This window comes from Vicia villosa, unplaced genomic scaffold, assembly GCF_029867415.1.
Source record: "Vicia villosa cultivar HV-30 ecotype Madison, WI unplaced genomic scaffold, Vvil1.0 ctg.004233F_1_1, whole genome shotgun sequence".
Taxonomy (NCBI): domain Eukaryota; kingdom Viridiplantae; phylum Streptophyta; class Magnoliopsida; order Fabales; family Fabaceae; genus Vicia; species Vicia villosa.
Genome location: NW_026706396.1, coordinates 91,468 through 105,424, shown reverse-complemented (window position 1 = coordinate 105,424; position 13,957 = coordinate 91,468). Strand labels below are relative to the sequence as shown.

Genomic DNA, 13,957 nt, shown 5'->3' with positions numbered 1-13,957 from the left:
TCTGCTTTCACATTTTGAAAATTCAGAGAGTCGCCACCGACCTTTATTTTATCCAATTAAGGAAAGGTTTATAAAAGAAACAGAAAAAAAGACCTTTAAGAAATTCTGGGTAAGGGGGTAGGTTATACAAAGGGAAGGTGTTAGCACCCTTTGTATCCATGGTTATCCATGGGCTCTTTAGTTTGCTTAGTTCACTTGCTTTCGATCACTTTTCAATTGCTTTAAAATGCTCATATGTGGTTTCAAATACCTTTGTAAATTGAATTTGTAATGATCCTTGTGCGGATGTATACAAAGTGCTTTTTATCTTTTAAAAGATGTTTTTTTGAAAAAAAGAACGTTAACTTCGTAATGATCCTTGTTTGGATATATACAAAGTATTGTCTTTTTGGAAAGTTTTATTTTGAAAAACAACAGTGTATGAGAATTTTGTTTGTTTTTGATTTGAGCAAGCAAATTAGGAGGTCTACCCTGAGTTGTAAGGTCTTTATCCTATTTCCTTTAAAAATCTATCCTTTCACCGGATATAAACAAAAGGTTCGATTTTGTACTCGAAACAGTAGAATTTGATTTTTGATTTTGAAAAGAATGAGAAAGGGATTACCTTAAGAGGTGCAAATGTGATTGTGTTTTGATTCAGGTATTTTATCTTTGAAGTTAGTGATCTAACGGTTCAATTTTATCTTTGACATACACGCAGTTTATATGTGCTGGAATTTAAAATGCGGAAATGTAAAATGCGGAAAGTAAATCTACGCTATTACATCGATTGTGCAGGAAATGTAAACTACGCCTATTTACATGAGTTTGACAACCTATACATTTATCTAGAAATTTAAATTGCAAGAAAGACAAAGAAATGTTTTTTTTGGATTTTTTATGGTTTATTTTAATTATAATTAATGCATGATTAATTAAATTAAAATGAGGAAAAGGTGGAAATAAAATTTAAACCTAAAAATTAAGTTCAAAATATGTTCAAAATGTTTGTTAATTAATTTTAAAACAAAACTATTTTTTTTTTAATTTTGGAAATTGATTTGAAATTGATTAAGTTAATTAATACATAATTATACAAATAATTACACAAATAATTAAAAATTGAAGAGAAAATTATTCAAAATATGTACAAAATTAGCTTATAATATATAAACAATATTTAATATGAAGAACAAATTTTTTTATGATTTTTTGATTGGTTAAAATAATTAAAAAGCAAATATATAAATATAAACTAATTAATTATGCAAAATATTGAAATTATGAATAAAAATAAAATATTTTTATGTTAGAAAATAAAATATTATTTTAGAAACTTAAAAATATTTTTTGTGTATTTTTTGGATTTTTGAAACTATTTTTAATTAATTTTGCAAGAAAATTAAAATAAAATAGAAAAATAAAAGGATTGTAATCAGATGTAGTTGATTGGAGAGCCCATGGTATTGAATGGCGTGTCAGGGACGTAGTATGAGCTGGCAAGTGGATCAGAAGGTGATTGAAGTGAGGCGTATGGCAAAAGCATAGACTGCAAAGCACAGAATCATAGGTTATTTAAAAAAAACACGCGCGCGTTTTATCCGATGAGGTGGAGACACCTCATCGTCTTCAACCTCCAGCCAGCACCTTTAATAACGTTTTTGTAATAAAAGCGCTGTAATAGATACCTCCTAAACCTGCAAAATAGCGAATAGGGTCAAACATGCATATAAATTTGGCGCGATATGTCCGTTCGATTCGTCTAGTCCATACGAACTCAATACAAAATACTTATAAGATTGTTAGAAAAATCAATTTAAACCAAATGATTCGAGACTAAATCGTGAATAGAATCACTTTCCTTATAAGTATTTCAAACACTTTCAAAATGTGTATTTATAGGCCATGCATGTGTTGTTGTTTCATAAGTTTGCAACTCTGGATGAAACAACACATTTTCACCATATATTGTAATAGTTCATCTATAATAACACAAAACACCCATTCATAAAATGTTGTAAATTTGAATTCAAAAAACAAATTTATACAATAACCAAAAATCTATTCCATTTTTTATCACAGGGGAGACATAGGGTCCCCTTGTTTTAACTCTCTCCTAGCATTAAAGTAGCCGCCATTCATGGACCCATCGATCATCAAACCAGGTTTTTGAAACTATAAGGCATGTACATGAGTATATACACATTGCATAACCATGTTTTTGAAGCTATAAGGCATGTACATGAGTATATACACAATACACTCCCTAATAATTTTCATGTACATGAGTATATACACAATACTGTACCAATATATTGTGTGCGACTCATGTAATCAAACTCGGAATTTTTCAATAATATTTTTGTTTTAAGTTGCAAAATAAAATAAACAAGAAGTTCCAAGATATGACAAGGTATAATCCAAATGCATCATATAATATTGCAACAGAAGAAACATAATAAGTTGTGCTACAAGCCTACAACCCTTGCAAAATAAGTTGTACAATTTAGTATATAAATAAATACTAGAACCCTTGGAAAATAAGTTGTGCTATTTAGTTTTAGTCAAAAAAAAAAGTTGTGTTATTTAGTATATAAATAAATACTACAACCTTGCAAGACAATCGTTGATAATAAAAAACAATATATCCCAACCACAAATAGATATCAGGAAAAAGTAAACCTATTTCACAAATGTGATTTACCATGGCACTGATACAAGACTCTCACAATAAATATGTAGATTGACCCTTAGAGTTCCGGTAGTTTCCGTTGAATTAATCCAGTGACCAGTATTTATGTTATATAGGAAAAATTGTGAAGTCCATTTTTTCATTAGAAGAACAATACCATTTTGTGAAATGAAAAGGGGAAAACAAGGTTGCTTGTTGAGCTTGTCGTAAGGGATGATCATGATTTTGGTCCATGAGTCAACAACTCCGTATTCTTTCATCAACCATGCAACCCAATGAGTTTTGTTAGTCTCATAAGACACACCAAGGCAATTATTCAAAACATATAAAGTATGTTCAGTCAGCTTGACATCATCATCATCATCTTGTTGAGGCAACAAGATTTCCTTGGAATTCTCCTTCTCTAAATCAAAGGAAAGAATCACATAAACACATTCTTTCTGAACTATCCAGTTAAGAGTGCCACTCACAAATATCCCTAAGAAGTGAATGGGTGTAAGGTTGAAATTGTGAATGGTTTTCCATGAATCATGACCAAAGGTATAAAGTTTGGTTAAAACATGAGTTGAATTTCGCATAACAACTAGTACTTTGTACTTGTCATGAAGTTGATCATATCCAAAGCCATATTGCCTAATCATGCCAAAATGCAAAGCAAAATCAGCATCAGCAGCTGCTGGTGATTTATTGGATTTGAACCTGATAGAAGGGTTGAGCAGTGTGACATAATGTTTACCTCGGTTATACATGCATAACAATCCATTGCATGAACCTATAATCCAATCGTTGGAGCTAGCAGGAGGTAATACATTTTCAAATAATGGTTTTATAACAGAAGGTAATAGATTTTCAAATAATGATTTCAGAGGGTAACATACGATTTCGCTGGGAGAAGAAAAGAACAATCGTTGTTGGTGAGTTAGGGTTAGGGGGGTTGAATTCCGAAGATGGGTTTTCACAAAATGAGGATGTGAGATTAGGGTTTTCCATGATTTGCAAATGCATTTGAATTGATGGAGAGATTTTACCGGAAATCTCAGGAGAATCTTGACGATGAGTTCTTCCGGCAGATGGGAACATGAAACGGTGTTGTTTCCATGTCGGCGGTGATACATCTTGAAGCTATCTGTGTGTGAGGGGCGTGTGTGTATTCTATTTATTTATTTTCTTAAACCAAATCAAACCAATTCAATTTTTGTGATCGGATACTTATTTTCTTAACCCAAATCAAATCAAATCAAACCAATTAAATTAATTATTCTCATCGGATATTTATTGATGCCATTTCAAAATAAGTCATTATTAAATTACTATATTTTTGTCTTTTTTCATTTAGAATCTAATTGTGACACGTTCCCTTATTTAAGTATTTTAGGATTTTTTTTTTCTCTTAATATTGTATTAATTTATTAATATTTCTATTAAATTTATGAAAATTGTATATGCTAAGAGAAAATATAAAAAAATATTGTTATTCATTATAAAATTTTCAATCTAACACGGATAGTAATTATTATTTATAAAAATATATTACTGAAAGTAGATTATATATTTTCCTCTTATAATAAAATATTTTAGACAAGTAGTAATATATTTTTCTGTATATAAGTATTATTTTATATTTATAAAATGACTAATATTTTTTTAATCTTATAAGAAAAATATTCAATTTTATTTAATAAAATTAAATATATTTAAATAAGTGATAATATAACAACGTAGAAGAGAGGTTAATAAAAGAGATGAAACAATGGGGACTAAAATAAAACAAATGATTTGACGGGAATTGTTAGTTTCATTTTTCGAGTTTAATATCATTTTTTGTTTCATAGTAGAAAAAAATTATTAAAATTTTATTAACTTTTGTTGTCACTTTTTAGAAAATTTTGTGTTTCTTTTTAATTGCCACCTTTAACTTTCAAAGAAATCATGATTATTATTTTGTTAAAATTATCTTTAATATTTATTATGGAGAGAGAAAATATAAATTGAAATAATAAATAGTAAAAAAATATTATTAAAAGGTAACAATAATTATTACCTGGAAAATGATTATTAGTAAGAAAGTGGAAAAACAAGAAATGCAAGAATAGATCCCAACCATCCATTATCACCACAAACCCATGATCCCTATTAAAAAGGAAGTTAAATTTAAAATTAATTTAAAATTTACCACCCATTATCACCACAAACTCCATGATCCCTATTAAAAAGGAAGTTAAATTTAAAATTAATTTAAAATTTACCACTAAAATAGTGACACATACTCATTCTTGCATTTCTTCTTCAAATTGCTTCGTACTAAATAGCACTACTCTTATTACCTTTTTTAATACGTATAAAAAGTTCAAAAGTAATAATTATAAGTGAACGAAACCGAATCGTACGCCTGATGTTGATGGTGAGAGTTTGTATGACACAAGGAAGAGTGAAGGCGACATAACAAGAAAGGAGAAGAATTTTTGCAAAAGCTTTATTGGCTCAGACTCTGTAGCGGACAACATTAATCCTTTGTTAGCTAGGGATGGCTATTTCTTCTGACCCTATTTCTTTGAAGACTAGCAGCACGGCCTCAGGCGAAGCTCTTTCTGTTTATACGCCGTTGAGAAGAAAGAGGGATAAAGGGATCTCCCATGTGGGCCCGACAGGTATAATAATTAATAATATTTTTGGTGAGAACTTGAGTAAAGACACGGTGGATATTTCTTCTAGGGTGGGGGCCACTCGGAAACCCTTTTATCTCTTGAACCGGTCAATTTTCAACTTTTTGGGGAAAAAGCTTCTAACGTTGTGGATAAAGGTGGGCCCGGCTTAGAGAATATTAACCGTTTGACTAATATGGTGAAGGTCTCTCCTTCGCATAATAAGAGGACTTCCTTGCCATCTAACGAATTTTCTCCAAGCTCCTCCAAAAATCGTGTCTCTTTTCAATTGAAGAGAGGAAATTTAATTAGGAAGAGGAAAGGGACCAGGGGTAGAAACACTCAAAAGCTGTGTTTTGATGATCAATGTCAGATTGTGAAGAATTCAAAAAATTCTAGGAAAAAAATAAGGGAGGTGCTGGACTTAGGGGAGAAAGTTCATGATTTTACTCATCCAATTCAAAATGGGGTTCATCAAAGAGAGACAATTCAACAGTGCACTGAACTTCAACTCACCAAACAAAACAAAAATAATTTTCTTTCTTACGGTGTACCTTTATCATGTGAGTCCATCTCAAGCTCGGGTATTAGAAACTGCAATAGAATAGGAGTTAATAGTGTGAGTAACAATGCTTCAGAGGGGCTTTGGAATTCTATGTCTAGATTGGGGATCATCAATATTTCAAATAATTTTGATCCGATCAAAAGCTTGAAGGAAATGGAGTTGAGGGATCACAAAGGTGTGAAGGTGGAAAAGGGGACTCTAAATAGTGTTCCTCCATGATAATTCTTTCATTAAATATTCGAGGCGGCGGGAATTGGGCTAAGCGCAAGAGAGTCGGATTCCTAATTCAAAAGGGAGATGTTGATCTTTGCTTCATTAGAGAAACAAAACTTAGCGGAATCAGTTTGGATTCGGTTAGAGAATTGTGGGGAGGCGTTGAGGTTGAATGGTCTTACTTGGATGCTAACGGAGCCTTTGGTGGTATTCTAACTATGTGGAAGAAAGACTTCTTTTCTCTCATTTATAGTTTTAGAGGAGAAGGCTTTCTAGGTCTATGTGTGGAGAAGGATGGAAAACTAACTTATTATGTCAATGTCTATGCCTCTTGCGACAAAATCACTAGGAGAAGAACTTGGAAGAATCTTTGTGATTTCAAGAATAATAACACGGTAGGATCTTGGTGCATTGGGGTCGACTTCAACTCTATCTCTACTCTTGATGAAAAAATTGGAGTTACTATTAGAGATTATAGTAGGGATACTAGATCTTTCAATGATTTCATAGAGGAAATGGAGTTGGTGGATCTTCCAACAATTGGCGGTAAGTTTACTTGGTTCAAAAGCAACGGGATGACTATGAGTAGGCTTGATAGATTTTTATTATCGTAGTGCTTCATAGACGATATTAAGGTGGAAGGTCAATATATAGGAGAGAGGGATGTGTCGGATCATGCTCCCATTTGGTTGAAAAACAATAGAAAGGATTGGGGTCGTAAGCCTTTTAAGTTTAACAACTTATGGCTAAATCATGAGGAGTTCGATAATTTTGTCGAAGAGGAGTGGAATAAACTAGAATTTAAAGGGATAGGGGATTATTGCTTGGTTGAAAAGTTGAAAATCCTTAAAAGTCGAATCTCTTGGTGGAACAAAACGGCTTATGGTTGGATTGACCCCAGGATTGACAAAGACGTGAAAGAAATGCATTCTTTAGATAACTTGTTTATTCATTTTGCAGGTAACGCTCCAGAAGAGGTGGTTGAGAAAAGGTTGAAAGTAGTGGAGGACTTTTGGTCTAACCGAAACAAAAAAGAAGGGCTCCTTAGATTAAAGTCGAGACAACTTTGGCTCACCGAGGGGGACGATAACACACGATTTTTTTCATAATTCCTTAAAGGATAGAAGAAGAAGGAATTCTTTATGTACCATGGAGACTAGGGGTGGGAGAATAGAAGAGGTCAAGGATATTAAAGACTATACTTTCAAGCACTTTGAAGGATTCTTTAAAGAAGAGGTTTGTACTAGACTGGAACCGCATGGGATTGACTTGAAAGTGCTACCTCTAGGGGATTATTTGGACCTTGAAAAACCCTTTTGTGGACCTCCGTTTTCGGCCATACCTCTCGCGGAGAGATACGTGAACTGACTCTTTTTATTGTTTATGCTTTCACATTTTGAAAATTCAGAGAGTCGCCACCGACCTTTATTTTATCCAATTAAGGAAAGGTTTATAAAAGAAACAGAAAAAAAGACCTTTAAGAAATTCTGGGTAAGGGGGTAGGTTATACAAAGGGAAGGTGTTAGCACCCTTTGTATCCATGGTTATCCATGGGCTCTTTAGTTTGCTTAGTTCACTTGCTTTCGATCACTTTTCAATTGCTTTAAAATGCTCATATGTGGTTTCAAATACCTTTGTAAATTGAATTTGTAATGATCCTTGTGCGGATGTATACAAAGTGCTTTTTATCTTTTAAAAGATGTTTTTTTGAAAAAAAGAACGTTAACTTCGTAATGATCCTTGTTTGGATATATACAAAGTATTGTCTTTTTGGAAAGTTTTATTTTGAAAAACAACAGTGTATGAGAATTTTGTTTGTTTTTGATTTGAGCAAGCAAATTAGGAGGTCTACCCTGAGTTGTAAGGTCTTTATCCTATTTCCTTTAAAAATCTATCCTTTCACCGGATATAAACAAAAGGTTCGATTTTGTACTCGAAACAGTAGAATTTGATTTTTGATTTTGAAAAGAATGAGAAAGGGATTACCTTAAGAGGTGCAAATGTGATTGTGTTTTGATTCAGGTATTTTATCTTTGAAGTTAGTGATCTAACGGTTCAATTTTATCTTTGACATACACGCAGTTTATATGTGCTGGAATTTAAAATGCGGAAATGTAAAATGCGGAAAGTAAATCTACGCTATTACATCGATTGTGCAGGAAATGTAAACTACGCCTATTTACATGAGTTTGACAACCTATACATTTATCTAGAAATTTAAATTGCAAGAAAGACAAAGAAATGTTTTTTTTGGATTTTTTATGGTTTATTTTAATTATAATTAATGCATGATTAATTAAATTAAAATGAGGAAAAGGTGGAAATAAAATTTAAACCTAAAAATTAAGTTCAAAATATGTTCAAAATGTTTGTTAATTAATTTTAAAACAAAACTATTTTTTTTTTTAATTTTGGAAATTGATTTGAAATTGATTAAGTTAATTAATACATAATTATACAAATAATTACACAAATAATTAAAAATTGAAGAGAAAATTATTCAAAATATGTACAAAATTAGCTTATAATATATAAACAATATTTAATATGAAGAACAAATTTTTTTATGATTTTTTGATTGGTTAAAATAATTAAAAAGCAAATATATAAATATAAACTAATTAATTATGCAAAATATTGAAATTATGAATAAAAATAAAATATTTTTATGTTAGAAAATAAAATATTATTTTAGAAACTTAAAAATATTTTTTGTGTATTTTTTGGATTTTTGAAACTATTTTTAATTAATTTTGCAAGAAAATTAAAATAAAATAGAAAAATAAAAGGATTGTAATCAGATGTAGTTGATTGGAGAGCCCATGGTATTGAATGGCGTGTCAGGGACGTAGTATGAGCTGGCAAGTGGATCAGAAGGTGATTGAAGTGAGGCGTATGGCAAAAGCATAGACTGCAAAGCACAGAATCATAGGTTATTTAAAAAAAACACGCGCGCGTTTTATCCAATGAGGTGGAGACACCTCATCGTCTTCAACCTCCAGCCAGCACCTTTAATAACGTTTTTGTAATAAAAGCGCTGTAATAGATACCTCCTAAACCTGCAAAATAGCGAATAGGGTCAAACATGCATATAAATTTGGCGCGATATGTCCGTTCGATTCGTCTAGTCCATACGAACTCAATGGTACCACATAGAACCTGTAATTTTGCCTATTTCAGAAAGCCCTAATTTTGAGATTATGAACCCTAAAATGGTAACTTCGTGATTACTCAACCAAACCTTAATTAAATGTCCAGAAACGATCAGGACATCAAACTAAACTCAAATATATGTCTACATCTTGTCAAACATGCATGGATTATGAGATACAAGTTGATTTTAGTTCGAACCAATTGTGACCTGTAGTACTTGATTCAGTGAGTTTCAAGACTTGGAAATGATTGGAATATGTTCAGTGATGCTTGAGGAAGGTGTTTGAATGTTTAGTTTGTATGGAAACTGACTTGAATTCAAAATTCGAATTTGAAATTTCTTTGAAAACTTTAAGTGATTACAAGTGTGTTACAAGCAGAAGTTTGGCTCTGATTTCGTGCTCTTTTATTTGTGAAGTGTTTGGAAGTGTTTGTTTGTATTGATATTGATTGGAAATATGAAAATGAAAATTACAAAGTTTGGAGAATTTTGTGAGAATTTTGTGAGCTTTCTTGCTATCTCCCTTTGCTATTTCGTTCCCTCCTCTTTTGTGAAGTGTCTTGAGCTATTTTATAGACCATGAGTGCTTAAAATGGAAGCTAAGAAGCCTTAATTGTCTTTGTTGAATTTTTGACTTTCAAGCTTAAAATTCAAGCAACCATTGCTTGATTTTTCCACACTCTTGCTCTAGGCTTTCCTTGTATCTTCTTTGCTGCATAATTGAAGAGTCCTTGGTGGCTTTAGCTTAGAAAATAAGCTATCCATTATCCTTCCATTTTCCATTTTTATTTAATCTTAAAATAGAATAAAATTAAACCAAAAATGGTGTGGGCTTTGTCTTGGTCGTGGGAGGCCCATAATATCATGGCAAACATGTTTGAACCATGAAAACTTGGCCCCATTTGGAAAAAATACATTTTTGAGCAATGTTGGTTTCATGCATTTTCCCAAAATTTAGCCAACTTCAACAAGGTGTAAATCCCTCAATTTTTTTCATATGAAGGAGACCTTGAACTTTTTGGAAACCTCAAAGAGTCCTCTAACCAATGTCTTTGGTCTCATGTCAAAATGATTTTTGATGCTCCTTGTGTGTCCTTTTGAAAAAAGTGTCTTTTTGTTGACTTTGAAAATGACCTGTAATGTCTTTGTCCATATTTTTAAAATGGTGAATGTAATGACCATGAGATCAATTGCATTTGAAAGATAATTGAATTTCCTTAAAAATGAGCTTTGTTTTGAATTTTTTGGATGAAGGATGAGAGAGTTATGACCAGTCAAAGTTCAGTTGACTTTTCAGGTGAAAACCCTAATTTTGAATCTTAGGGTTTTGTTGATTTTTGATCTTTTCTTGATGAATTATGATCATCTAATGATCAAATGATGAATCCTTTGACAAAATATGGATGTTGACAAAAAATTTCACTTTTGACTGTCTATTGACTTTTTTGGTCAAACGGGTCGTCTGTTGACTGTTTGAGCTGCTGACGGTGCGTCTGAGTGAATTGAAGTCTGAAAATTTGTATGATGGTACTTTGAGATATATGGATGTCCATGAAATCCATTTGAGGTCTCAAAAACTTGTTTCTCCTGAAAAAACAAGAAACCCTAGTCAGGGACTGTTTGTGTAGGAGACAATTAAGCGTACCTGATTTTTGTGCAGTACTGAGTCTCTGCTAATCATGTGATATTCAGAACACTTCTAGGACAAAAATCTTGTAATTTTGAAATTGCAATAGTTTGATTTGATTGATGGTACAAGACACTGAGAATTGTACTGCCAGCAGTTTGACTGTCAACTGACAGTACAGTCTGAGTTTCCTGATTCTGCGCCTGCAAAAGATTTAACTCTTGATCAATTGTGTCAGTACTATTTATCTGTAAGTAAATTTCAAATAAATAGCATGTGTGAAGTAATAAATAGTACTTGACGTTTGCGTAAGAATAAATTCGACAGCGAGCCAAAATACTGTATAAGAAAAATTCTAAAAACTAAGTATTTCATATGTCAGGATATTTATGAAATAAAAATCCATGATTATATGAGACTCTTAATTTTTAGATTGGAGTTTTCTTGAAAAAATATGCGGGCAAATTTTGGGGTATAACAGTTGCCCCTATTCAATCTTCTTAAACCTGAAGAGATTGTCTGAAATCTGAAGGTGGAAGATGATTGAATATTTTAGATGCCCTGAAAATTTGCACTTACCTTGATCGGAAGAGATGTTGGAAGTTGTTTTTGAATGTTGTCTGAGAAATGTTGTTGGCAGATCGAAACATTACCTGGGATGGGCTTTCAGATGCCACCTGGCAAATGTGTTTGATGGTTTGTTCATCAGAATGAATTCATTGATTATATCTTGATGAAGGATTTGAAAGTATTTGCATTGACTGTTTCGGAACCGTCCAAGGTTGCCGCTCTGAGTATAGGGGGATGATCGTTACAGAATTTGTCCAAAATTTTTCCGTTTTAGATTTTGGAAGTTGATCATTATGGAACCGTCTGAGGTATCAGCTTTAGATCTTCGATGGTAGATCGTTCTGGAACCGTCTGAGGTATCAGCTTTAGATCTTCGATGGTAGATCGTTCTGGAACCGTCTGAGGTATCAGCTTTAGATCTTCGATGGTAGATCGTTCTGGAACCGTCTGAGGTATCAGCTTTAGATCTTCGATGTTAGATCGTTCTGGAACCGTCTGAGGTATCAGCTTTGATCTGTGTTACTTATTTTTTGAGTTGATAAGTGATTTGGAAAGAGAGATCTTTTCAGAATGAATCTTCGGCTTGATTATATTTGAGAGGACTGCTTATCTGAAAAGAATTCAGTGGAACACTGCATGTGATTGAGAACATCTTTGTTGAAGATATCCGTCTCCCTGAAAAAATCAAGTTAGTGATATGCAATGTTTATGATGCATGTAATGTAAGATATTCTCGAGCTAAAGGAGAAATATGCATGTTATGTTGTGTATGAATATGTGTATGAATATGCGCATGATGCATGATGTATGATATATGATATATGATATATGATGTATGATGTATGATATATGATGTATGATGTGAGATGTATGATGTATGATGTATGATATATGATGTATGATGTGAGCGTGTCAAGCTTCTAGTTGGGAAAATAAATTCCCGCCAGTCATCTGGATATGACTATATTGTGATTGTTGATGATCTTTTGTCTTGTTTGAGTACCCTCGGCTGGGGAACTTCTTTGAGAACCATGGTGCTCTGTTGAAGGATCTTCGACTACCGCTTGAGAATGAAAGGTAATTGGAAGTTCTGATTTTGATGCCCTTTTAAGTGGGAATGAGGAAGATGCATAATCCTCTGATGCACTATCCGACCGAGTCTTGGTGTGGAGATCACACTTTCTGGAGATAGTAATCTGGAACAGCCCTGCTGGGGGATAAGATTTCTCGAATCACTTCGTTTAGAAATCTTTTTTTGAGGAATTTGCTGAGAAATGTATTTCTCTTGGAGATTCTTCTTCTGATGCTGGTTTCGGAATGATGTCCAAGGGATTGGGACATTACCTGAATGCTATTCCTGTTTTTCTTTTGGTAAACATCAATCATATTCAAATGCACATGTTCATTCAAAATTATCATTGGGACGTTTACGCATTCAAAACAGAAAAAGTGAAAACGTTGATTTTGAGCCTAAGTTGCATTAAAAAAGAGCCATGATAGGCTGATTAGTACAAGGAGACAACAATCCTAGAAGTAGGAAGTTGTCATAAAGTTTTGGAAAAATATTTATAAAGATAAATAGCTATGTGAAAACAATCCAGTCAAGTTTCAATTCTGCTATTGCCAATCTGTCTTCGAGCATCTCATCCCTCGCTTATTGGAAGAAAGTGATTGGACTGATCGGTGTCTTTGATGTATTGAATCTTGACGGTGAGTAGGCAGCTGAATAGAACATAGTTGTATGCTTTATTCCCTAACTTTTGCCTAGGCTGCCCTTTCAGGTTTTCAGCCTACCGGGACGATTTTATTTAGTCTCTAATTTTTGCCTGGATCGCCCTTTCGGGTTTTCAATCCACCGAGACGCTCATTTTTGCCTAAGTTGCCCTTTCGGGTTTTCAACTTAGCGAGCTTTTCTTTTTAAGCGAAGTACTTTTTGACTATGTCCGCATTCACAGGGTGTGGGAAATCCTCGCCATCCATGGTGGTAAGCAACATGGCACCGCCGGAGAATATTTTCTTGATTACGAACGGTCCCTCATAAGTGGGAGTCCATTTGACAACCAAGCCACCAGTTTGGTATGCCTGACTTTTGACTTTTTTGTTGAAGGCTTTGATCATGCGCTTCTGGTATAATTGACCATGACAAATAGCTGCGAGCCTTTTCTCATCAATCAAGTTTGTCTGGTCTAACCGTGTTTGAATCCAACTGTCTTCGTCTAGATCGGCTTCTTTCATAATCCTTAGGGAAGGAATCTGAATTTCAATTGGAAGAACTGCCTCCATACCATAGACTAAGGAGAATGGAGTTGCCCCTGTTGAAGTACGCGCAGATGTGCGATAATCATGAAGAGCAAAAGGTAACATCTCATGCCAGTCTTTGTAGGTTACTGTCATCTTTTGTATAATTTTCTTGATGTTCTTATTGGCAGCTTCCACCGTGCCATTCATCTTTGGTCGATATGGAGAGGAATTATGATGTTTGATCTTGAACTGTGTGAAAAGTTCAGTAATCATT

At 33.2% G+C, this 13,957-nt stretch overlaps 2 protein-coding genes across 2 annotated transcripts; one reads left to right on the top strand and one right to left on the bottom strand.

Annotated features, from left to right (window-relative positions):
* Positions 1-2,679: 2,679 nt before the first annotated feature.
* On the bottom strand, positions 2,680-3,420 carry LOC131641902 (F-box/kelch-repeat protein At3g23880-like). The gene has a single exon (XM_058912197.1). It carries the CDS (start codon positions 3,418-3,420, stop codon positions 2,680-2,682), a length of 741 nt encoding a protein of 246 aa, XP_058768180.1.
* A 2,673-nt stretch (positions 3,421-6,093) lies between these two features.
* Positions 6,094-7,200, top strand: LOC131641901 (uncharacterized). Its single transcript, XM_058912196.1, has 2 exons — positions 6,094-6,637; positions 6,716-7,200. Exons 1-2 carry the CDS (start codon positions 6,094-6,096, stop codon positions 7,198-7,200), a joined length of 1,029 nt encoding a protein of 342 aa, XP_058768179.1.
* The last annotated feature ends 6,757 nt before the right edge of the window (positions 7,201-13,957 follow it).

Coding starts and splice junctions, on each gene's coding strand:
- LOC131641902 (XM_058912197.1), bottom strand. CDS start 3,420: ATGTATAACCGAGGTAAACATTATGTCACACTGCTCAACCCTTCTATC.
- LOC131641901 (XM_058912196.1), top strand. CDS start 6,094: ATGATAATTCTTTCATTAAATATTCGAGGCGGCGGGAATTGGGCTAAG. Junction 6,638..6,715: donor GGATCTTCCAACAATTGGCG/GTAAGTTTACTT, acceptor AGTGCTTCATAG/ACGATATTAAGGTGGAAGGT.